This window comes from Podarcis vaucheri, assembly GCF_965113315.1.
Source record: "Podarcis vaucheri genome assembly, chromosome: 5".
NCBI lineage: Eukaryota > Metazoa > Chordata > Lepidosauria > Squamata > Lacertidae > Podarcis > Podarcis vaucheri.
In genome coordinates this window covers 46,877,179-46,903,056 of record NC_138763.1, presented here as the reverse complement: position 1 = coordinate 46,903,056, position 25,878 = coordinate 46,877,179, and the positions used below count along the sequence as shown (strand labels likewise).

The following is a 25,878-nucleotide window of genomic DNA, read 5'->3' as shown; positions in this document are numbered from 1 at the left end:
AAGCCGTGAGGCCAAGGGCTGCTAGCGACAATTAGGGCGGCGCTTTACGGCACTTCCTGTTCCACTGGAGGGAAATGATTTCAAATAGAATACTGTACTGTAAAATAAAAGGAGAACTAACTAGCGCAAGTAAATGCTCCCGATGATTCTGCGAACGTTTACAAGTTTGTGAAGTGAGAGATTATGGGTGCGGCTTGCACAGAGGGGTCGATTCTCCAGTTGTATATATCCTATGACAAATATAACAGGTGAAAAGTGTATCGTATACCACATTTTAAGTTGTCAGTGAACTCATCAGTAAGCAGGATTCTGAGATGTCTTTAAGAGAGTTCTGTGAAACTCGAATGGTGGTGTATTTCTGTCTTCTGCACCCTCGCACACTTAAAAGCCAATTCTAAACATCGTGTTGGCTATTTTTTATTTATTTAGCTGAACCTCGGGATATTATATAATCCCCTTCTGTAAATTGCTTAGATTTTTCGTAGTGAGTGACCAAAAAGTCAAATATGTAATAATAATGATGTTGTACAAGCACTAAATACTGACCCTTTCACCAACACTGGCATCAGAATGATTTCACTATGCACCCATTTCAATTGTCTAATCAAAACTGCTATTAAGCAGTAGCCAGCGTTAAGTTTATGAAAACCACTTTATGTATTTTATAACAGGAATCGAATTTCAGTTTTAAGACCAAGTGCTGCTGTATTGATGTCGTTGTTATATATTTATTTGTACCCCGCCTTTTCCCGTAACTGGAACTCAAGGCGGCTTACAGGTAAAACACCACCTTGAGTCCTGGCTCACCGTTGCGAGAGAGAGAAAAAACTCAGTTTCCCAGAGTACATAGGGGTTGTATGTGAACGAGGCAGATGCCCTAGAAGCGTGCGCGCCAATAGAGGTTTGCGCACGCGCTTTATATCTGTAGCACGTTTAGGGAAGGATCATAGAGATAGGAAAGAAAGGACAGGAATAGTTCCTTTGGGTGTGAACTGCGTTCGCCCTCGCCGCCCCCCAGGCACTTCCTCGGTTGCTCCTTGTCGGTCGAAGCGGCCCGTGCATTTGTTTCCCTCAAAGCCGCGGCGATGAGCGAAGAGGTGGAGGTGGAGGCGGCGGCCGGTGAGGGGCTGGCTGAGGGAGAGCAGGAGGACGTCGACGATGAAGAAGCGATAGCGGGTCTGGAAGCCCCGGGCTGCTCCGGGGAAAACTCCCGCTTCGAAGCGGGAAGCCGCTCAGAGTCCAGCAACGAAGAGATGGAGGACGAGGAGGAAGAGGAAGAAGAGGTGGAGGAAGAAGCAGCAGCAGCAGCAGCTCTAGGAGGGGGGTCCACGGACCCCTTCGGGGGCTTTGGGTTGGAGGAAGGCGAAGATGAGGATGAGGTAAAACAAGAGGCAGTGCGCTGAAGGGGGAGCACAGGGGCACCCTTGGGTGAAGCAGACACCATGGGGTGAGATTCCGTCGGACTAGGATGGAGAAGAAGCAGGTTCAAATCCTCCCTCCGCTGGCCTTGGATCGATCACCATCTATCAGCCTAGCCTACCTCACAGGCTCGTTGTGAAGATGGAAGTGGGAGCAGGCAACACATACACTTTTTCCTGGAACTTATTGATGAAAGGATAGGGATATAAATATGTAAACAGCACTTCCTATGATGCCTTGTGCCAAATATAGCCAATGTGGTGCAGTGGCGAGAGAGCTGGGTAGGGATTTCAGATTTAGATCCTTGCTCAGCTTTCGTTGGATACCTCTTGGGCTTCTTCCTCTTACCTAATCTTCCCCTGTGAGTTCCTTGGGAAACGGTGGGATCAGGAACAGAGGAAGCTTCCTTATACCAAGTCAGAGCATTGTACATTTAGCTCAATATTGTGTACACTGACGGGCAGCAACTCTTCAGAGTTTTGAGCAATGGTCTCCCAAAGCCCTACCCAGAGATGTCGAGGATTGAACTGTGATTTTCTGCATGCAAAGCAGATGGCCTACCACAGAGTTTATGGCCCTTTCCTATATACGTTTTGCTTGCTCTGTGTTTTCTCACAATGTGACATCTTTTGTGTGTCCCCAGTGAAATATTCCTCACTATCTCCCATGGCTAGAGACAGTAATGTTTCTGAATACCAGTTGCTGGAAACTGCAGGAAGGGAGAATGTTCTGATGCTCAGGTTCTGCTTGCAGGTTTCCCATGAGCATCTGGTTGGCCACAGTGATAACAGGATACTGGACAAGATGAGCCATTGGCCTGTTCCAGGAAGCTCTTCTTAAGCTCTTAATTTTATTTATTCTATATGTTTACATATGCTTTCACTTAAATGGTCCCCAAAGCAATTCACAACAAAATTAAAAAGACCGTGTTCAGGAAAATCCCCACTTCACTTCTAATACTGTGCTTTAATCAAACAATAAACAATATACATCTTTGTATTGGTAACAAGCAAAACTTTTAAAATTGCTATTTCCCTCCTTTTTTCACGTTTGCAGCGCATGATTAACCTCTCTGAGCTGACACCATATATAATGTGTTCTATCTGCAAAGGGTACTTCATAGATGCCACAACCATCACAGAGTGCCTTCATACATGTAAGTACTAATATTAATTTCTTACTCAACAGAAGCTTTGATGTTATCTATGCAGAAATATCAAGCCTAAGTACATTTTGGTGATAATGTAAAACAATGTTGTATTAATTGTGGTAACTGCATGGTGGTGGATGCCTTTAAGAGGGGTCCTGGAAATTCGAAACAATCCAGCTACAGTATGTCTTGGATTATACTACCCCCACCCCAAAATTCTCCATGATCATTTTCTGAAATAAATTAAAATGAATCATTCCTTTATTTGCCTTTCATATTCAGCTTCCTGAATAGATCTTAGCACATTTTCTTCTACTTAAATAGCTACCATGACCTCAGCTTCTGCTGCTCCTTAACCTAATTGTCATGGCTAGGCTGTAGATGACCAGATGCAGATGCAGATCTGGAGTGGGTTCTGTAATCCAAAATCCCTAGAGTCACTGGGTGACAGCTGAAGCCTGAGGTACCGCACACAGATGTTACTGCTGTGCAGACCAAGAAATAGTAGTTTTCCTTGTATTTATTCCATACTTGTCCAGCCCAGAGTCTTCATATTGCCTGCTGGTTAGGAACCTAGGAAGTTGCCTTTAATCGGGGCAGAGTATTTGTTTATCTACTCTGCCTGACAGCAGCTTTCTAAGTTCTGGTAGAGGTGTTTCACACTCTCTGGTATTTGATCCTAAACACACACACACTATTGATGCAAAAGATTGAACCCAGGGCTTTCTGCACGAAAACACATGTTCTACCTCAAAGTTGCTTGCTTTAGGTGCAGCTGCTGCACCTGGCTCCTCCCTTTCGGTTCTTGGACTGTGAGATGATCTGCATTTTGACAGTGAAAGGAATAAGGAGTGCCCAGCCAGGCAACAGACTATTCCGTTTGCAGCAGCTGGGAAAGTAAGAAGGGATAAAAGACAGTGGGAAGAATTGCGGTAATTTGAGGGGGAGGGTTATATACCACCTCAGAGTAGCATTGGGAGTTGGAGCAGCTAGAACAGGCATGGGCAAACTCAGCCCTCCAGATGTTTTGGGACTACAACTCCCATCATCCCTAGCTAACAGGATCAGTGGTCAGGGATGGTGGGAATTGTAGTCCCAAAACATCTGGAGGGCTGAGTTTGCCTATGCCTGAGCTAGAATCAGCCTTAATAAAAATTGTATTATTTTATGTAAACATGTTGTGGATCCTTCGGTATGAAAAGGGAGAGATTGATATCAAGTAAATACATATTGCATACCGCTATTCAAGACTTATTCTTAATAACTTTTTTCAGTAAGATTTTAGTAAGCCTTTGAAATTTTGTATCGAAAAGTAGGGCAGAAATCGATTGAAAAACTTATGCAAAGTTTTTATCCTCCACACACACACATTTTATTTCTTCAGTTGCTCCGCATTTTAGGTGACACATGCTATATATTCTGTATTATCTTTGGAACTTGTGTACTACTACATTATAGGCCTGTAACTGCAAAATTTATCTTTTACAGTCTGTAAAAGCTGCATAGTAAGACATTTTTACTACAGTAACAGATGCCCAAAATGCAACATTGTAGTACATCAGACGCAACCCCTTTATAATATCAGGTAATATATTTTAATTATAATTGTTTATCTATATTTTGTGTGTGTGTATAAAAGAAGCAGTGGTTTTCAGATAACACTGATATTTCTGTTTTTGACTAAAATAAATTATTGGAACTTGAAAAATACTGCTAACTTGCTATATGCACTGGAGGGAAACGTTGCTGTCTCATAAAAGGTCTAGCACCTCACACAATTCTTAATTCCTTCTATTGTTTACCAGCAAAAGTTTTGCATTTCCAAAAGATTTGCCTCCCTGGTCTTGAAACTTTGCCACGCAAGGATTGTTTGAGACTTCTTATCTCCTCTGGTGCACCAATGCATTGCTTCAAAGATGGTTGTAAAGTTGCTTTTGTAATTGAGATATGTTGACTTGAACCTCAAATCTTTCCCAAGATAGGGAAACCTGCAAATCTAAGATTGCCGTTGAAAATAGCTTCTAGTTCCTCTCCTGTGGCTCTTCTTCACCAGTTCACTACCACAAGCTATATTCAATCACTAATTTAATTAATCTTTTTATTCTACTTCCACAGGCTGGATCGACAGTTGCAAGACATAGTGTATAAATTAGTTGTTAGCTTGGAAGAAAGTAAGTCTTTTATTTTGGACCCAGTGCTATTTATAAAAATTAAGATTCACCAGAGAATGTGTTAGCCGTGAATTAGGTGATAATTCCTAAATTGCCTTGGTTCTTGATATAAGGGCTGTGTCTGTTTTCTGTGACTGCAGAAGCATGAACCCTGCCATGTAGTTTGTCATACAACCATCTGAGATCCTCAGCTTTCATTTTAAAAGGCTTGTAGGCATTTTGGTTGTGGAGAAGAGCTTTAAATATTGTGAACAGTGGCTGGAAAAAGGAGTCTGATTCCTACTAGTGCTGGTTTCTTTGACCTGCATAGTTCCTTTTCCACCTGGGACTCCTTCCTTTTCACTCTTCCTTTCCATTTGCCCCTACTGGTCACTGTCATTTAGTGGCCGCTCTCTAGAGCCCACATAGCCTCTATTTCCATACTTTTTGTTCCTTCCTCAAAGTCTTTGTCAAAACATTCCACATGCCTTGAAAATAATACATTTAAGAAACAGAAAAGCCGGGGGGGGGGTGTCACTTGCATAATAAGTTTGAGTTTCATTAAAGTGTAATATTTATTTTTTTAATGTCAGCTCTGGATCAAGTCAAGGCTTGCTGAATCTTTTTAATATTTTTAAGGCCCTAACACTTCTCACTGAATTCATGAATATATACTGTACCTGCCATTTGTAGACCAGTGTGCTCACAGCTTGACTACCATAATCAGTGCCAGTGGGACAAGTTAAATTTATGAATGCCATAGTGCTTTGTGCAATACAAAACTCTTGTATTTTGAATGCAGAAAGGAATGCAGATAACACCAATAAGCTAAGAGGTGTTGATGATGGGGAAAATCAAAGCCTTAGAATTGTGTTAATATACTTTTAAAGATGTAATTACCTTGAAGAATGCATTGGGCATTTCAGATCTCATATTAAACCACAGAGCCTAGAACTTGCTGATCAGAAGGTTGGCGGTTCGAATCCCCGTAACGGTGTGTGCTCCTGTTGCTCCGTCCCTGCTCCTGCCAACCTAGCAGTTCGAAAGCACATCAAAGTGCAAGTAAATAAATAGGTACCGCTCCGGTGGGAAGGTAAACGGTGTTTCCGTGCGCTGCTCTCTTTCGCCAGAAGCGGCTTCGTCATGCTGGCCACATGACCCGGAAGCTGTACGCTGACTCCCTCGGCCAATAAAGCGAGATGAGCGCCGCAACCCCAGAGTCGTCCGTGACTGGACCTAACGGTCAGGGGTCCCTTTACCTTTACCTTATATATCTTATCTGCTTCTGTTTTAAGACTTTTCCTCTCTTTTTGCTGACTTAAGACTCTTTAGATGACACAATACTATAAATGTATGAAAATCCTGCTGAATGATAATGATGGTTTCTTTAGATTTTTTGTTTTGTATCTCCAACCAACTAGTTTGAGAAAATCTATCTATACTGGGGTTGGGGGAACCTGTGCTCTCCAGCTGTTGTTGAACTACAACTCTCATCATCCCTGATAGTTCGTCTTCCTGGCTGGAGCCGGAGGGGGTTGGAGCCCAATAACATACTGAGAGCCACGGATTCTGCACACATCTATGCATTGTATTTTCTATGTGGAGCAAGCCCAAATATTTTGTATTGCATTTTTTAGGAGAGAAAAAGCAAATGCATGATTTCTACCGAGAGAGAGGTTTGGAAATACCTAAGCCTGGTAAGTTTTTATAACAACTATAGTAGCAGCATTGCTATTGAAAAATATGTATGTAAGAATTGTCATGCCGCTTTATTCCAGTGGATCAGGTAGCTCAGCTTTCTAACCACAGACTATGGTCAGGCTGATGCTAGGGGATGTCCCATGGGTATGATCATGAAACGTGTTCCAAGTTGGTCAGTGTAATTAGTAACAGTATTTAGAAGGATGACAGATAATTGACTGAGCAATTGTCATTGTTCATTGAACTTGATTAAGCTGTTTAATGTTTCCTTTTCCCACCCCACCAGAATGAAAATAATAGTACAGTAACTTATCTGCCCCACAAGAGTATTATTAAGCTTAATTAACTAGTTTAAAGATTCTCTTATTAATGTGCTATAAGATAGCAGGGCAGTTTAGAGTTGTGATATTCACAAATGAATTATGTAGTCAGCATTTTTTGCTAAGAAGAATTGTGTGGTGATTTTGTTCATGTCTGTGAAAGACAGCTAGGGTTTTTAAGGCTCAAAATAGAGTGAAGAGTAGAGAAGGGATGTTACTAGATCATGCATGCACAGCACAATAAATATGATTAGATCAGACCATCATAGCAATTGTGGCCACTTTCTTGTCTGTGGCACCCTTTGGGAATTTGGGATATCCATTGCTTATGAACTCTTCCTGTGCATTTATGACAACATCAAGGCCTGTTCAAATTCATCTAATATAGGAGAATACTTGCATCCACCGATAACTTTGGCTTAGTAGCCAGTTACTAAGTTAACAGTGATTCTTGTTAAAATGGCAGAGAACTGTGCTCATGCTGTATCATAGAATCAGAATTGGAAGGGACCCTGAGAGTCTAGTCCAACTCCCTGTAATACAGGAATCTCAACTAAAGCATCCATGACAGGGAGATGGCCAGCCAACCTCTGTTTAAAAGCCTCCAAGGAAGGAGAGTTCCAAGAAAGACTGTCCCACTGTCGAACAGGTCTTACTGGCAGAAAGTTCTTCCTGATGTTTAGTCAGAATCTCCTTTCTTTTAACTTGAATCCATTGGTTCAGGTCCTAGCCTCCAGAGCAGAAGAAAACAAGCTTGCTCCATCTTCCTTGTGACAGCTACTTGCGTTGTGTTAACTATAGGTTCTTGGCTATAGCTTGTGGTTTAGTAAGATAAGATCTAAAACACAAGGCCCAGTTTGGATGACATGCTAAGCCAAACCTTGGCTTAGCTCAGCATAGCACAGAAGTAAAAAAGATTGGGAAGGAACAAAGTGGTTGCAAGCTCCTTTCTCCAGCAGCTCATGTAATAATTATAATCCATGTAAGCATGGTTTGGCTTACCATGTCATGTGAACCAGGCCAGTGGGTTGGAAGAAAATGTGGGTTAAAAAATTGTAACAAAATGCTACATTAATCACAGAAAAAAGTGTTGTCGCTCTTGAGTTAGTAAAAACATTTAAATAGCCCCAATAGGAATTAGGCAGTGCATTTCTGAACTAAGTTACAAGTCTATGCAACTTGTTATTTCATCATGTATCCTGTTGTAGGTGGGAAATATATTCTTTGCTTTCTAGTTTTGTTTTTCTTCTACTATCCTAGCTGTTCCACAGCCAATTGCTATAGCCAGGGGGAGGCCCCGTAAAGTTGTAGGCTCAGTTTTCCGTATCCCTCCAGAGCTTGACATGTCACTACTCCTCGAGTTCATTGGGTAAGTAAAAGCAGACTTTTAGTAGATTGAGTTTTAACTTACAAGTAGTGTTTTAAAGACATGGACGTAAAAGGATATGTTGGCCTTGGCATTCAGTTGCAACATTAGCTTTTTTTTGTTTCAGTAATTAGATCGAGAGCTAATGGAAGACATTCAGATTAGCAATTCTATTTGTAGAACTCTTGGCTTACAAAAACCATCTCTTCTTTCCCAATGGATGTAGATTCATCTTGAATTTCTGAACTGTTCTGAAAGGTTTTCTTATCTCTACAGATTGATTTATTGAATAAAAGTTCAGTTCTTACAGAAACAGACTGCAATTTTCTATAGTAGGCACATGTAGAACTCTCATTATACCTTTTCTGATGAAGCGTACAGCATGTGTAAAGACAGTTCTATTTAATCAAACTGTGCCCGACCAAGCGTTCTGTAACTTGGGGTGCCTAACCTTCTTTGCCTGTTTTTAACCACTAGGTGGCAGTGACAACTGGCAAACACTGAAGTGATTATTTCTAAAAGACAAGCCAATGTGTTTCTGGGCATGTGCAGTAATAGTTTTTCTCTAATTTAACATATTTATTTTGCATCCAACAAAGTTGCCAGGTCAATGGTAGAGGTTGGTTGTAGACTCAAACTTCTTGAGGGCGTCATGTTGGATACTGTCGTCTAAAAGAATGGTGATCTGTACTTTCCCCCCTTTTTTAAAAGAGACACTTGTAATGTTTAGTATAAACTATTGCAACCTTAGTTTTAGCACTTATAAAAAGAAAAATCCAATAAGTCAAAAATCATTTTGAATACTATAGGTGGTTCTCCTTAAGTCCCTCCCCCGTTTTATTCTTACAACAATCCTCTGAGGTAGGTTAGGCTCAGGGAGCATCTGTGCTGATCGTGGGTCTCAGTGGGCCTTAATCCAGCACCACCCTGGTTCAGAATTGCTGTTTGTAATGGTGTGTGTGCCAGTTAACAGTAGTTTTAATGAGCAACTTCTAATGTTGTGAACTGCCCTGAGATCTACGGATGAAGGGTTGTTTACAAATTTAATTACCAATAGTTGTTGTCGTAGTAGTATATGTATATCTGTTACATGTTTTGTTTTGTTTTACATTTTGTCATTTTCTGGGAGCAATTTTGTTTATTACCTCTTCCATATCATTCAGTTTATATCTTGAAATGGTCTAGTCCTTCCTATGGTAGTAAAAGGGTATCAGAGACCCCAATCCTAGGAATGGAAAAACTGTGATATCTTCTGCCTTGGAAATAACATGGTTTTTCCATCTGTCTTTGTTAACCTTTTAGACATTCATGAAGATAAAGAGTAGACTTACAGTTTTTTGAAAGATAAAATTCTTGTCTGCGAGTGAATTTGTCTCCATGTATCTAAAGGAAAAGCAGTCAATCCTCTGAAATGCAATTTGACAGCTGATTGTGCATATGATTGTTCTGCTCAGCACCCAATCTTGCACACTATATACCTTTTAGATTGATGTCTAAAGGTAGACTTAAATTACATGGTTAGTTCTACTAAAGTCAAGCTCACTGTTTTTCCTAATACAGAATTCTTCAATATAAAGGTAATACAGTGGCTGTAATTCTATTTGTTTCTATGTCAGTATAAAGAAAGCAGTTTGTCATTGAGGCTTTTAAAAATATGCATGTATATTTTAAATACATTGGCCTAGTTCAATAGTTTCCAGTTTCTCCTGAACCAGGAAGCTTGTGCCTACCAGGATCAAAGCAAGCCAGGATATTAAACTGCTTATTTGTGCTTATGAAGCCAATATATGTTTGTCTGAACTGGGCCATTGTCTTCTTTTGAGACCAATTCTCAAAATGCGCTGATCTAAAATATATTTGAAATATGTGGTGAAATAATCTCAAACTTGAGGAATGGTGTTATTAGTATTCTAATTACACCAATATGCATTCTCAGCAGAGCAGCAACAGCAAGTGTAAAGCAGTATCTAAATGCTGTACCAGACTGGATGAGGATTAACTATGGAGTGCAGATGGAATTGAAATGGTGGTGATTAAAGACCTGCTTGACTTAAACGAGGTGACCTTGGGTCTTCCTGGTAGGGTCATCCACACTCTCTAAGCAGGCTTGGTAATTAGGGTTGTTCCTGAATCCAGTCTAAGGAACTTCTGTGATGATAGTTTTTTCTTATGGGTTGCATCTGATTCAGAAAATGGTTCCCCTTCCTTGAAGATAGGAAACTTACCCCTGTGGTGCATGCCTTAGGAACTACTTGAATCAACTACTACAGTTTTTCCTTTCACTACTTTTGAAGCCTGTCTAATTGCTACAACTTGTGGTGAGTGCTGCTGCCTGCCTTTAACAGGAGATTATGATAATGACAATAACTGGTAATATTCTAAGCTTCCAAGCATAATCCAAGGACCTGATGAGCATATAAATTACACACACATATATCACAGAAAAACTCTGTAACTAATGACATTGTATTGATTTAGCAGTTTGAGCCTGCAAATCCAGATGTAGCTCAGACTTATTTATTATGTTAATTCTCTTTTTCTTTCAGAGCTAACGATCTGTCTGGGAAATTTAAGGTACAAATACTGCTGAAATTTATCTTCCTTTGGTTCATTGTTATGGCATGCATAAGTAAAACTAAATGTTGCATTGAGAAAGCCAATAATTCTGTCCTGGAGTATATACTGCTTTTTTGCAAATCCGTAATTTATAAAGATAAAGGAATGTTGCAAAGGCAGGGATGTAATATTTTAGTTTGAGGGACCAGGCACACTGGACATTATGACTGCCTCTGAAGCATGGTGACCAGCCTGTAGCCTTTCCGATGCTCCAGTCAAACAACATCTGAAGAGTTACAGGTTAGTCGCTCCTGTTTTAAAGAGTGAGCAACTAGACTGTATTCTATAGAAATGGGCTAGTGATTAAACAATGCCCAGAACATCATGTTTTTAATTATGTCTGTGAGCTATCTGTGAAGGGTAGAAATTTGTAAAGAAATAAATAAAAATGGTACATATATGTATTTGAGAGCCAATGTGGTGTAGTGATTACCACCTCAGACTGAGACAATCCAGCTTCAAATTACCACTCAGCCATGAAGCTCACTGGGACCCTTGAACCTATTGCTAGCTCTCAGCCTAGCCTAACTCATGGCCTTGTAGTGAGGATAACATGGAGAACCATCTATGCCTCCTTTAGCTTATGGGAAGAAGAACTAAATACACAAGATGCATGTGCAGTGAGATTGTGGGTGGAAGAGGAAAAATAGTGGAACTGTGGGTTGCAGCTGAACAACACCATCTTACTGCTGAAAAAAAGCTGTTTAAGGGGGAAATTTGTGAAAATGACTTACTGGTTTCATATAATAATAATAACAACAATATGGGATAAAGTCTTTGTTAAAGAACCTGATTAGAATTGCCCCCTTCATTACTGAACAGCCTTACAGTATGAAATCTGTTTCCTCCTTCCAGCCACTGGAAAAGAAGTTTGTACGGGTTTCAGGAGAGGCAACAATTGGACATGTGGAGAAATTTCTCAGAAGAAAGATGGACCTTGATCCTGGCTGCCAGGTATGCTGTGCTAATTGTTTGCACCATATCATTGGCTATGACACTCCTCTACTCTCTTGCTCACACTGAAAGTCTACTTCCTAGCAGCAAATATGCGAGTGAGGTTTTTACCGTTCATTTCACAAGGCATTATGTAACTTGGAAAAGCCACACTTGTTGCATCAAAGAATTTATGTAACACACACTGAGGCAATAGCAAGCAAGCACAGAAGAACAAACCAAAGAAGAAAAGTCAAATGTAAGAGGGCAAGCCAATGTGTTGGATTATAAAAGCTTTAAAGTTATTTCCACTCCTCCACATAGATTTTTTAATAGCACTTTGCCGTATTTCTCTCTGTGATGTTTTGAGGGGCAAAACAGAGTTTTCAGTGAAATGTTCGACAACATATCTTTTTGTTTACCTTTTACATGTGCTGTTTGCTGTCTCTGATTTGCAGCTTTAGCACCATTTTTAAAAACAAAATAGCTTCCTTCTATGGCAATCTCATTTCAGGGTCACATAGGCAACATGAAGGTGTCATGTTGCCTTGTGGCCACTCAGATTCGGCCCTTCTCCCCTTCAGTATCCCTCCCTCTAACATCCTGGTGGCAACAGCTATGCACTTGTGTACCTTGAAAATCCTGCCTCCATCTCAGTCCAGGGAACCTGAATGAGTAGAGAGATGGGACCACTGTCCTGAGCCCATCAAGCATATTGACACCATCTCCCCACCTTATAGTGTCATTCCAAAGCCAAATGAAGCCATAGCCTTCTAGAGTGTGAGAAAGGGATCCCCATCTACAACACCATAGCAACAAATGTGGCACAGTCATAACCCTTTATTGAACAGCCTCCAAAATGGAGGTGATTCTGAAGAAGTACACATGTTTAGGGTTTCCAACAAGTCAGCCCACCAGGACTCTTGTACCTTGGGCCATTGCTTGAAATGTAGCTGAATATCAGCTGCAGTGTCCATGATGGCACTCTGTTCCATGGTAGGAACAAAAGATACAGCAGCCATGCCTGGAACAAATAGGTTGATATTCTTACAGAGGAACAGCTAGGAGGAGCCTCATCACTGCTGTTGCTAATGAAGTGGAACTCTCTCTGTACAACCCCAGGCCTGCACCTTGTCTGTCTGAGTTATGGTCTCCCTGTCCAGGGTTTATATACTGGTAGTTCTATGCTGTGATTGATCACACCATTCCTTATGCTCTGTTGTGGTCTGGACGGTCAATAGAAAGGAAATTCTGTGTCAATAGCTCTAGGTCTAGTCTAAAACTTCACCATAAATGGGGGTGTGGTCATGATATTTTAAGATTATAAGACAATGTAAGTACTAATGTTCTTCTCTTATGCCACTGACAACTCCGTCCATCTTCACGGGCAGAAAAATTGCACTGGTACATCTGTCATCGTGGTGGTGGCATATTTTTTGTTCTGAGAGTGTAGCATGGCTTCTGCCAAATTGTGCAGCTGTTCAGCAGGTACAAGTTGATATTGAATTTCACATTTTATAAAATACAGGATTTAATGGCAATTATGTGCAAGGTGAAAAGGATTCAAGGATTATGTGTCCTTGTAGTTGCATTAATACACTTGCACATCTAATTAAAAGAAAGGTTTCTGATTCTGCCTTTTAAAAACATTAATCTGCCCAAATGGTCTGATGTGTTAAGACTCCAGGGTGTGTTTTGTTGCTCTCTTATAATGAAAATGTACACTTAAGTGAATTCATTGGGCACATTTGTAAAACCTACAGTACTGATTTTGTGATATGTTGTGATCTGTTTTCCAAAGATGGGATAGACATATTTTGTTCTCAGCTGTGTCTGCAAATGCCTTTGATTTTTCAGGTTTATTAGTTTCTGTTGATATACCTTCTGTTCATTTTCAAAGTGTGCCTAGATTAATTTGCAGATAGAAGATATGACAATGCATATTTAAACCCCATCCCATGCTAAAAGAGTAACTGCAAAGCTTCTATCTTCTGTCATTGTTACTGGAACATGCAACACTCTCTTTAAAAGCCTTGTATGCCACAGACTTCAGTTGAACATAAAAGTTGATGTTGCACTTGTTTCCTAGATATATTACTTGGAAGTAGGCCCCTAAGGATTCCCAGCTTAATTGTGGTTGAGTCCAGAGGAGTTCTTTGCTAGGACACGGCACTAGAGAGCCTTGATTTTCTCTCTTCCCATAGGCTGGCAGTTTGCTTATTATTGTTATTGATGCTTGAAAGTCCTGGTCTTGGTCACTGAGGGAATGATTAGTTTTATGCCTGTAGCAAAGAGCCATAATTGCAACATGATTTTTGAATGTTATCAGATGTTATTTAATTTTAACATGGTCAATCCGAAAACAATATTTCTCCTTTTCATACTTGTTTGCTCACTAATTGCAATGAAGTGTATCTGGAATGTCCAGCTTCAGTAACTACTTGTCAGAACATATTGTTGATGTTACTATTCTCATATCCCTCTTCAGTTTTGCTGTACTGCAGGAAGCCCCTATTCTGAAGGCCTGACACATCCTGCCAAGTAGTTTCTTCTGTGTGCTTTCCTTCCAACCACACTGATTCTGGCAATGGCAAAAGAAAAAAGGAGTTATTGTGCTGGGCTGGGAGAAGCACTTCATTGGAGGTTCAAATCACCCTGTCCCTGCTCATCAGACAAATTGGATGAGCAGGGAAGGAATGATTTATATCTGCACCAGAATACTAGGCTGGCAGGAGAAGTCTAACCCTCTCTTCCCAGCACTACAGTGGAGATTCCAATCTTCTCCTCCCTTCTCATCTGCATAGATCGCTGAGGATGGGATTGGGGTTTTTTTTGGGGGGTGACCCACCCCAAGTGGTTGGCCAAAGGTAATTGCAGCCATTGGCCCAAAAATGGTTGGCCACCCCTACTTTCCGGTGTAAATTTATGAGCCCCATTATTATTAGAGGTAGGGCCTTGGCTGCTATTGTGCCCTGGCTTTGGGATGTTCTCCCCAAGGCAGCTTGCCTGGTGCCAGCTTAGATGTTCTTTCAGCACCAGGTGAAGACCTTATGTGCTCATGCCTTTTAGACTATGTTTTTTTCTTTTTAGGCTTACATTCTGTAGTTCCAGCTGTCCTGGTTTTAAAGTTTTTAAGACTGCTATTGTTTTAGACATCTGCTGAGGCACTCTAAAAGTCTTTGGACTGAAAAGTAAATTTCAATTTGCAATTTTTTTAAAAAAAATGTTGAATAAACCACGTCTTTCCAACACTTTAGTTGCCATCTTGCCCCCTGGACTCACGTATTCTTATTGAAATCAGCCTGTCAGCTGCTGTCTTCACTTGATAAGACTGTTGTAGTAATGTCTGAAAAATATCTGAAATAGTAAGTGCCTTGCTATCCTAATATCAGGACATCCAAAAGCTGCTTTCTGCCTGCCTTTTGAGTGAGAATTAGTGTGGGGAGAGAGCAACAGTTATAAAGGAATTTGCTATTTTACTGCTTTAGATGTACTAATATAGCTTACAGAAGTGTTCCCTTGTCAGAGGAATCTCTCAGATGAAAGTGTTTATTGTAAATGAAGACAGGCTTTGGGGAGATAATTAGAAGTAGCATGGGTTTTATGCATCTTCTGCTAGAAATCAGAGTGTGATTTGGCCCAATATAATATCTGATGCATGGTAAAGGCACAATGAGAGCAATTTATAAACAAAGGGAGGATTGGGGTCAATAATTTGTATAAATAGGCCATGCAGTTTTTCAACTGGCTCCTTAGTAGCTGTGTTTACCACATATATCTAAAGTTAATGCTCAGATTCTGAAGCGGAACCAGTATCAGAACCCCCAAAACAAGAAGGAACAAATTGTTTGCAAGGCAGGGAGCCAAAGAAAAGCATCATGGTCTCAGGCGGACAAAAGTTCCGGCAAGGGCAGTTGGTTAGTAGGAGGTCAGCCTGACCGGATCTGCTTACAAGGAGACAAGTTGCTCAGACTGAAGAACAGGCCCTGAGGCTGAGGCTTTATAGAGCCAGATAGAGTTGCATTGATCCCCCTAGTCATCTAATGCGGTACAGTGTCAGCTGGTGGAGCTTGTAATGCAACCGGGATGACACTTCGGGATAACATAAGTTAGTGTGCAACTCTTGCCAAAGATGCTGCCGGCTGGTCAGGAGGGCAAGGTGTTGGAGCCTGACAAAAACTCTTGACAGATCCAGTGCTTAATGCACAAGTTGCATCCCTTACGTCTCATTTTCATCTAGTTTTCCTTCCAATTCCAGGCATGCTTACTTGGGAGTAAGCTGCATAAAACTATGTGGAACTTCTGAGATACATATGTTTTGGATTGGGGTGTCAGGGAAATAACTTGCATGCACCCAATCAAGGCATGTAATTCTTTAAAAACATCAGAAAAGTTTCTTTCCCTTGCTTAAACTAGACTTTAGTGTGTTCATTAGGGGAATATTTACAGCAATATAATGATCTTCCTGTTTCCAGAAAGGGTCAAATCAGTTATATTCATTGTTGCAACACTAGTGTAACACTGATTTGATTCCAAACTTAAAAGTCTAAAATAGATTTAGAACATTGCTGGCAGATGGGATTCCCACCCCCTTATCTGTAATATATTTCCTTACATCACAGGGATTAATGGATATAATCACAAATGCTACAGATGCTTCTTAAAAGGGTGGTTGAGAACAAATTGCTTCTTTTCTTTGTATTTCTATTCCCTTGAGTGCTACAGCTATCACCTGAATCCCACCCGAACAATTAATATTGAAGCTTTAGGACTTAGCACTGAAGTAGCAGAATTAGGCATTTAATATTCCAAGCACTTTGAGGTAGAGGGGAAGCAGCTTTGCAATCATTTATTTAAAGCCACTGAAACATTTAATATCTGAAGTCTAGAACTGCAGCAGCGAAGGTCACATCAGGATATCTCTAGGCAGTCACTTTTGAATTATCTCAGGACTGTGAAGAATTGTTTTACAGCAATGGAATTCGTTAACATTTTGCTTCCAGTGTTAATAAACTGGAATAAGTTCCATCTGATCATAATTTGTGGCATTTAATGGTGTGGCTACATAGAGTTGTATCTAGAGTTGTCTATATGCGCAGAACAGGCTTCCACATGTGCAGAGGGACTTCACTGTCCTCTGAAGCCTTCCATGCACCCTCAAAATGTGCTCTGGAGGGTTGGGCTCTGCAGAGCAGATTTTGAGGCCACTTGGGACTGCAACGGGAAGGAGAAAGAAGTGAGTACAGCCTCGGATTCTGCCCATAGGAAACAGGCAGGTGGTCTGAAATGCACATAAAATGTGTGTGCTTGCACCTTGGTGTTTCAATTAGATGCTAATTTGCCATTTTTTAATGTTTGTAATAAGTTAGGAAGATAAAGAGGGGGAATTGGGGGAAATGCATAGAAATAAATGCAGCTGTAATGTCTAATTTCTTATGGACTGGACTTAGGACATTTCACTTGATCATATTCTGTTTTGCCTTTCTTTTCTTACTAGCTCCCTCTTTCTCCTCTTTCTGTTTTATCTAAATCCAAGGTCCTTGCTGTTATCTCTAGTGTCATTAGATAAAGGGCGGTAATCCACTCTGACAAACAGGAGACAGGCTGTTCAAAAGATGTACCTGAAATGTCTGTTAGGATTTCTGCTTCCCTGGCCATCAGATGTTTTTCTGCTTCTGCCAAACGTGGCCAATTTTGTTGACTCCTCTAAAGATTCTTGAGATTTCTACTACTGTAAAAATGTTTGTACTAATTTAGCATGATAAAGGGGAAATATGTAGGAATAAATACTGAGCAAGCCAGGCAGATAATTTGGAAATGTATGCCTGGTAGGTCTAAATATGATAAATTCTGCCCCTAGATGCTATTTTTTGACCAAAACAGACTATCACAAATTTCAATTTTGTCCAGTAGCACCTTAGAGACCAACTAAGTTTGTTCTGCGTATAAGCTTTCTTTATGCATGCACACAAAAGCTTATACCCAGAACAAACTTAGTTGGTCTCTAAGGTGCTACTGGACAATATTTTAATTTTTTTATTTATTTCGACTGCGTCAGACCACACGGCTACCTACCTGAATCTTAAATTTCAAGGTCTCCTCTCCCACACCTGTAGAGTATTGAGTTATCGGAGAATACCAACACTGCTACATGCTCTTCAATACAAGACCAAGAAACTTCATTTCTGTTCAAATGGGAGGAGCACATGTCATAATTTCTACCCTTAAAAGAAAGTTAATTCCGTGGTGTCAAGCAAAGGAGTTATACCAGCAGACCTCTTCCTAAAAATCCTAATTATGAAACCTAGGAAGCTGAACATCCTCTAGCAGACGAAGTCAATACAATCCCCAGTGAAGGAAACAGAACTAACATTTCAAACAGTGAAGGTATATCTGACTCCCTATAGGTTTCCAGCATGTGTTCTGTTTTTGTTGAATTTTTTTTTTTTTAATCATCTGCTGACTTGGAGAGGTGGTTCTGAAAATATCCAGAAACATCTTGAGTATAATCTGCCTCCTGTTATTCAGAACAGATTAGTACCCACCATAGAATAGCACCAGAGATAAGTCAAAGATGCACAGCTCATTGTTAAGAACCCAGTCAGCCATTTTCACACTGAGGAAGCTTTTATCAAGGATTGATGGTGAAATTGTCAGTAAAAAAAAGTTTGTTTATTACATTAATATACTGCCCTTGATCCACAGATCTCAGGGCAGTTCACAACATAAAAATACAAAATGAAAACACAAAATACATAATAAAACAAAAACAAAGCAACCTAAAGACAACTTGTCTGCTGCTCCCACTTGCTTCTTGCAAATCTTCTTGCAAACTCCTGAAACTGCAGGAGTTAAAATTGTACCCTAGAACACAACCCCAAATCCTCTGTAGTGCAAACTGTTTTGTAGGTAACAAAATCACAGCACATTGATCAACACAGAAACAAGTCATTGACACTAGAAAGACTGAACTCTACCGACTTAGATATTAAACATGGACATGATCATGACTTGTTGATCCTATCTTTGTTTCAGTTGCATCACTTGAGATTTCTGTTTGCTGATGGTGTGGATGACTTAAGCAATATCATGCAATAGTTGCATGCAATTGTTACATGAATGGACTGTGTACCTCTGTTTAGTTTTAAAGAATCATTCAGAGAGTTGCCAATGCTCAGTATCTCTGAGACTTGTTAGTGTCAAATGAGATACAGATTGCAAATGGCATGTACACAGTGTCCACAGAGAACTGGCACCCAGGAGCTCCTGCGTTATTTAATTAAAATGATTCTTGGACACCTGCTCATGTTAACAAGTTTAACCACACCTGTTCTGAAGGGATATTTGCTTTGAACATGGAATTTCTTGAGATATTTATTGACACATCCACTGAACAATACAAAATGAAGTTAATATTTGAACAAAGTCATTGGAGTTAATAAGACAGGAAAAGGATATTTAAAGTAGTTAACAGAGAAGCAATAAGTCTTACGAAGCTGGGACGGGGTGCTGTCTTCAAATGAACTCAATCTGTTTAGGAGTGTCCTTTACATGTTCATAGCGGCTTGTTACTTTACAGTACTATTGCAGGCAATGGGTTCTTGATAGCAATAACAACTTGTGTTTTGAAGAGATCTCTTGCCAAATCCTCAAATTGGTTTTTGAAATTGGGACTACAAAAGAGTAGTTTTGAGGTCCTGGGAAGCATTTCTGGAGATGAAATAGATACATAAAATGTGTTCTCAAACAGCCATTGAATTAAAACTTTAAAGCCCCTAGCTTGTTGCAGCTAAAGAAAACACATTTTGATACTTTTTTCTGTTTATTTCTAGGTAGACATAATATGTGGTGATCACCTGCTGGAACACTATCAGACTTTGAGGGAAATCCAGCGAGCTCTAGGGGAGAGTGCAGTGCAGGTAAGTTGATGCCACAGCTGCAAGGGAATTGCCTCTGGTGCTCCTGCCTCAGCCTCCCATACACCCCTTGGGGATATAGCCAAGGACTGCATTTGCCAGGAAAGCTTCTGAGCTGTGAACCTTTAAGGCAAAAGTGTGCATGAGTCCAGCAGTGGCAATGGCTGAAGTGGAGCATCTGGCTTTTACCAACAGAAAGTTTGCCTGTGTGTATGGATGAGCACCTCCCTTTTGTGTGGAAGACACTGCTCCGCACTGTTGTGGGGAGGAATGTTTCAGCAGCACTGTTGAGGCAGGACAAGAGTATTCAAGTATAGCAAAAAGGGGTGAAGAGAGACAGGTGTCAGGTGCACCAGTTAAACATCATAGCATGTGTTTCTCCTCCTCTTGCTTACCTGTGTGAGGTGTAGCTGTTAAAGTGGAATGGGGCTGGATGTACTGTATGTGTCCGGGGTACCGAGGTGAGATACATATTAGGATTCTGAGATAAGAAGCATTAGCAATGTGTTCAGATTCCCAAGTGTGTTTGAGGCCAAGTGCATCTAATGCTCTTATGATGTGGGCAGAGTGGTCACAGAGGGAAATCTTATGCCAGGTCTGCCACTGTCAACCAGGATTGAAGGGCTATAGGATACAGCACAAGTGTGCTCCTCCTCTGTACCATGCTGCCTTGCCCATGACTCCACCCCATTTTATCTGTTCTGACAGCATTCTGTTGTGCTGCTGGCATATTTAGAAGCTGGCCAGGATAGCAAGCCTTCAGCCAAATCCTATAGCATCTTAGCCAACAGAACTTAAGTATAGGACTGCTTCTTAAGTCTAGCTGAGTCTTCATGTAGTGTTTAAATGGCTTCTACCAGCATATTAATTTTTAAAAAATAAACAAATTTCAGGTATCTGAAGAAGTGTGCATGCACACGAAAGCTTATACCCAGAACAAACTTAGTTGGTCTCTAAGGTGCTACTGGACAATTTTTTAATTTTTTAATATATTTTGACTGCATCAGACCAACACGGCTACCTACCTGAATCTAAATTTCAGGCTGTTATGGTTTAGAGCGTTGTTGTTTTTAATAAAAGCAGTCTCTCCCTGTCTAAAGACACAAAAGGGTATATCATGGCTATCCTAGTAGGTTGAGGAAAAGGAAAATTCACCAACTCTGTTATCCTTGGTGAATGTGCTCTGGTCTAGGCATCCTTGCATACTGCAGGCTAAGCATGTGCTTCTGCATTCACAGATCAGCCCTGCTGAACAGGTGGTTGGCTCTGTCTGCTTTGTATGCACTAATCATTTGTTAGGACAGTGGTGGGTAGAGTGTGCATCTGGAATCAGAACTGACAATGCTGATCTTGTACTTTAGCATTCAAGAGTATTGTGCACATAGTGATAGCAGGTGCTGGGTGCAACCGCTGCCCATTGTAGGGCAGGATTATTTTGCATACTCTGGTCACATCTAGAACAGCAGTCATTGTAGAAGCCTCTTTCTACACACATATTGTCTTTGCTTGATCACAGCAGTAATGTAGAATTCTTACCACTTTTTAAAATCGTACAATGTAAGGACAATTGAAAATAAAAAATAAGATACAGTTTATAATCTGGTGGCTCTTTTAATCAAATCTGAGGATAGCTTGCTGAATTACTGAATTAAAATAACCTGTTTTACAGGTTGAATTGTTCATTTCTCACTGCATAAGTGCTAACTTCGCATTCTAGACAAGGTGTCAGAATGAAGTGTAATCAGCAGAGAAAGGTGTCATACAGCAGTACATTTTTTATTTTTATTTTGCTCATAGGTGATGTTTTGTGTGATGTTGTAGATCTTTTCTAGCCAGCACATTTCCAACATTTGAACACAGTATATGTCAGAAGAAGTCACAATCGCTGCATTGCCTTTCACACCTAATAGTAGCCTGTCAGGAAATTGTGGCAGACTTATGGCAAAGCTAAACCTATCATAAGGCACCATTTCTGTATATCCAAACTTCCATGCTAGGGCTGCATATAAAACTGTTGTGATTTGGCTTATTTCAATGGCTCAGTTCACACCAATTATGTAGTCAAATGGAGGTTGCCAGTTGACTCCTTATGGCTTTTGTACAGACTTGCCAATAAGTATGGACCAACCCTATATATAACCCGAAAGCAGTGCCTGCTTTTTCATTTACTCCAGCAGTTTGTTTCAGGGAAATTGCCTTCTATAACACTTTGTCCTGGGATTGAAAGCTGAAGCTTGCTTATTAAGAATGATTCATAGTGTGTTTGTCGTCTTCAAAAAAAAGCATGTAATGTACTGTGCATACAGCGGGAATCTGCAGATGGTCAGGTTTCTCCAATACATACATAGGTGTTCAGGATGATGCATCTGCCATTAACACTTGGCATTTTTGCAAAGCTAAACACTGGTTTTACTGCAGGAAACACTGCCTTGTAAAGTGCAAATCGGCCCTCAAACTTACTGGAGGGAGGATTGGATCCTAAGGAGTCTCTGCAATAACTGTGGCTTGATGGAGAAGCTGAGTCAAAAGACAAAGTGGCTGCAATATGATGTGGAACAATTCAACAATGGGTTGTGCATTCTGACTGTTAGCCTCTCTTTAAAAGGGATATTACAGTATTCGGACACAGGCAAACAACTGAATGACTTGTTCAGTTGTTTTCAAACCACCTCTAAATGAGACTGTACTCACAAAGAAATTACAAGTGGCCTTCATACTCAGCTGTTGACTCCCTTGATCCTCTGTTCAGTAATAGCACACTGGGAGATCCTGCATTTTATTATTCACAATCAAGAGCAAATTTTCATTAGGTGGCATAAAGAAACTTAGGTGTGGCAAGGCTTTGTTTTTGCATTCATTTTGACTTGTTTACAAGTGTGATTTTTCTTTCCTACTTTCTAGGATGGCTTACTTGTACTTCACTATGGGCTGATTCTTAGCAGAGATCCCACACTTTCAAGGATTTGTTAAAATCCAACATGGAGGAGCTTTGAAGAAACAAATGATCCTCATTCTGGGAAGTGCATGATGAACATTAATGCACAGTTTTCACTCTGCATAGTAAGTTAGAATCTGAAAAAGGAATGCTGTACAGTAAGTACAGCTATAAATACTGCAGTGCTATTATGTCATTAACACCTAGCTAGTTCGGGGAAGAGCAAATGTGTCAAGATGACTGGATTTGTCTTAAATGCGGTTTGTGTATTGGCAGCACTCCCAGCTGACTCCCAGGACTTAAGCTTGAAACCAGTATTTATCTGAAAGACAGTTTCACTGGTGTTCTCAGGGATTATCTCCAATGTGCAGTGTTTTATTGGAAAAGATGTGTTCTTCTCAGAGACGTTTATTGTACACTAATGGTCTTGGTTTAGAAATAGGAAAGGGAAACCTTTCAGTTGTGTGCCTAAAATAGGGGGGGGGGAGAGAGATAATCACCTTTCAAAAAACCGCAAGCATTGTATCTCATGGTTTATGTGAGTAATAGCATTAAAATATGCAATATCCTATAAATTAGTTAAAATTGGAGATAAATTGTGTGCATGTTAACTAGACACCAGAATACCAATGCTACTCACACAGCGTGGATGTGACAGTAGATTGCACAGGGCTGCCTTTGAGGTCCCTTTGGAAGGCATCATGCAACTGATTATATTCCTACTGAAGACAATAACCAGACTTTGTTCTATGAAAATCTATCAGAAGAACAGCAGTAACCTTTCTCTATCCCCTGCTACTTTCCTTTAAGCCCACTTCTTCTTCTGGTTTGCAGTCACTACCATGTTTGCCTTTGTCCCTTGCAGCCTCTGTCATAGCTCCCCTTCTTGCAGATGTTCCACTATATTCTACTCCCTCCCCCAGCTTTTGTTTTGCCACTTTTGTAGAAAATGACTATGTCTGTCCCCTTCCATGCATATGAGCTTGAGACAACGCCCTGTGTTTCCCAGCCAGTAGTAGTACTACCCTGTGAACAATAAAAAAAGCTCTGGTTAAACAACAACACAATGAAGGAGTTCGTTTTTAACATTTCCTGTAACATAGCCACAGCAGTGGTCTTATTACAAAGATTTCATTAAACCTTGCTATACAATGCTTAGTCTTCAACTTTTGCAGACGCAGAATCCACCATTAACCCAGACATGCACCTGGGGATCCATTTCATAGTTTTTAACCAAAATTTTATCTAGAAGTGCTGCTATTGTTACCTCCCTTAGACCAGGCTGTGATATAATGGTGCAAGTGTGAGAAATCCGTGGCCCTTTAGATGACCTTGGACTCCAACCCCCATCAGCCCCAGCCCGTGTGGCCAGTGGAGACGGATGGTGGGAATTGTAATCCAGCAACATCTGGAGGGCCACAAGTTCCCCACCCCTGTGATAGTGGTTCCCAAACCACCAGTTGAAGATCAATGGCTTAATCCATTATCACATAGGCAGCAAACAAAGTTTATGCAATTGGAGGGATAGATGGAAGACACATTACTGATGCAACTCCCGTGCCTCTATAGAAGGTGTCAGATTTTCTTTTGCAAATTCTTAATTCATTGCCTGTGCACTTAAAGATTCTGTCCTATTGTGGAACTGCTACTCCATAGTCTTAAAGAGGCTTAGATGTGCATTTATGGTGACCTGAAAAGCTAGTTTTTAGACCAAATGTGTGTTGAAGGGTTTTGCTTTTGAAAATGCCTTTATGAATTCAATTTTGTTACAATAAATTTTTGATGTAGGGATATTCATAAATATCTACCTGCTTTATATTCAAAATATCCAGTTTGTGTTCAGTATTTCTATAAGCAACAGAATGGAACAAAAAATTATTTTTGTAAATATTTTTGTCTAATGTGTTATGGGATGAAATATGTAAAGTGTTAAAAAGTAGAAGCCTTTCAAAACTAAAAAAAAAGAGGAAGTATAATAAACATGCTGGAAAAGCAAAACTAGCAGGCAAGTGAAAAAGAATTTGAGGCGCATATTGCTAAAAGAAGGAATTCAACAAAGCACTATGGCAATAGTTCTGTCAGCACAAACATTTCAGTTTGCCAGACAGAACAATACCCCCTATCTTTCCCCTGCATGTTTTTCTGGGGTTTCTCCCAACACTCCCCCTGAGCCAGCTGGAGGGGCAGTGGAAGAGGCAGAAAAGCCCTGTTTTGCTAGCTAGCCACTTGTGGGGGCCTCCATTAGTGTGACATGTTAGTTGAATCCCACTCAAAACAATGAACAGAACACTGAAGTACATTAGAGACAGGAAAATAGCCAGGGTGATATTTGAATCATTACATAGCAAAGATACAGTAAGACAGGATTACTAAAGAAAGGTAGAGAAAGTAATTCTGTTATTTGCTTTGAACTTCAGGGTGGAAGATGGTGGGCAGGTGCTATATCTGATTCCCCCACTGACCCCAAGGAGGGTATCAGAAAAACAAAGCTAAATAGAAGTGACGAAAACTGAAGTTGTAGAACTAGCTACAAATCACTGGGTCCAATTGAATATTTTCTAACAAAAATATTAAATTTGTTTAAACTTCAGCTGACAGGAAGGTAACTAATGAAACATTGATTTGTAAAAGGGTTTAAGAGGAAAGGCCATTGCCTTAAATATATTAGAGCTATTATTATGCAACATAGAAGAACCTGCCTTGCTGAGAGAGAATCAACATGGCTTCTCCAAAAGGGCCTTAAATTGAACCTAGAAACAGCTGCTCTGGGCTTTAACATGAACCTGGAAACAAATGGGTAACCAGTGCATTTGTTTTCATCCTTCTGCCTCGCCTTCGTTCTGGATGCTTCAAGTAATTGGGTCCCATAAAATGTCATAATTTCTAATGTGGCTATTGTGGTAAAGTGATTTTTTTTTGGGGGGGGTGAGTGGGGGCACTGATAGAGCTCCTTGCCAGAGACACAAGGGACCCTGGGTACACCTTTGTAAGTACCAGTGCTGCTAAAGCTTTACACCAGTATTTATTTATTTCTGGAAAATAAATAGTGAAACAATCCCCCCACCCAAATCAACAATGCAATGATTTTTTCTAGTGCTTTCCAACTGTTTCTATCTATTTGATACTGCTACCTCCAATGTGAGTATACCATACAGTGGTATAATCATTATGGCAGATGTAAGAGCCTTTGTAGCATGTTAATAGCCCCTGCTAAGTTTTGGGTTTGTTTATCACTGATATAGTAGTTCTTCCTGTTTTATGATCTATGTTTTCAATTGTGGTTTTAATTAACTGTTATATCCTGACCTGGGGTTGCTTTGTAATGAAGGGTAGGCTAAAAATATTTTAAAATAAATAAATTGGTAACACCTG

The 25,878-nt window shown here is 40.3% G+C and overlaps 1 protein-coding gene across 2 annotated transcripts; it reads left to right on the top strand.

The window, feature by feature from the left end:
• The first annotated feature begins 914 nt into the window (after positions 1 to 914).
• Positions 915 to 25,878, top strand: PCGF6 (polycomb group ring finger 6). Of its 2 annotated transcripts, XM_082225085.1 has the most exons (10): positions 918 to 1,379; positions 2,476 to 2,575; positions 4,058 to 4,154; positions 4,685 to 4,740; positions 6,357 to 6,416; positions 8,001 to 8,109; positions 10,653 to 10,680; positions 11,578 to 11,676; positions 19,488 to 19,574; positions 22,473 to 25,878. In XM_082225085.1, exons 1-10 carry the CDS (start codon positions 1,086 to 1,088, stop codon positions 22,539 to 22,541), a joined length of 999 nt encoding a protein of 332 aa, XP_082081211.1. In that variant the 5' UTR covers positions 918 to 1,085; the 3' UTR covers positions 22,542 to 25,878. The 2 variants fall into 2 exon arrangements, with proteins under 2 accessions (XP_082081212.1, XP_082081211.1); XM_082225086.1 differs by lacking the exon at positions 11,578 to 11,676 and having other exon boundaries at positions 915 to 1,379.

Coding starts and splice junctions, on each gene's coding strand:
- PCGF6 (XM_082225085.1), top strand. CDS start 1,086: ATGAGCGAAGAGGTGGAGGTGGAGGCGGCGGCCGGTGAGGGGCTGGCT. Junction 1,380..2,475: donor AAGGCGAAGATGAGGATGAG/GTAAAACAAGAG, acceptor TCACGTTTGCAG/CGCATGATTAACCTCTCTGA. Junction 11,677..19,487: donor ACCTTGATCCTGGCTGCCAG/GTATGCTGTGCT, acceptor GTTTATTTCTAG/GTAGACATAATATGTGGTGA.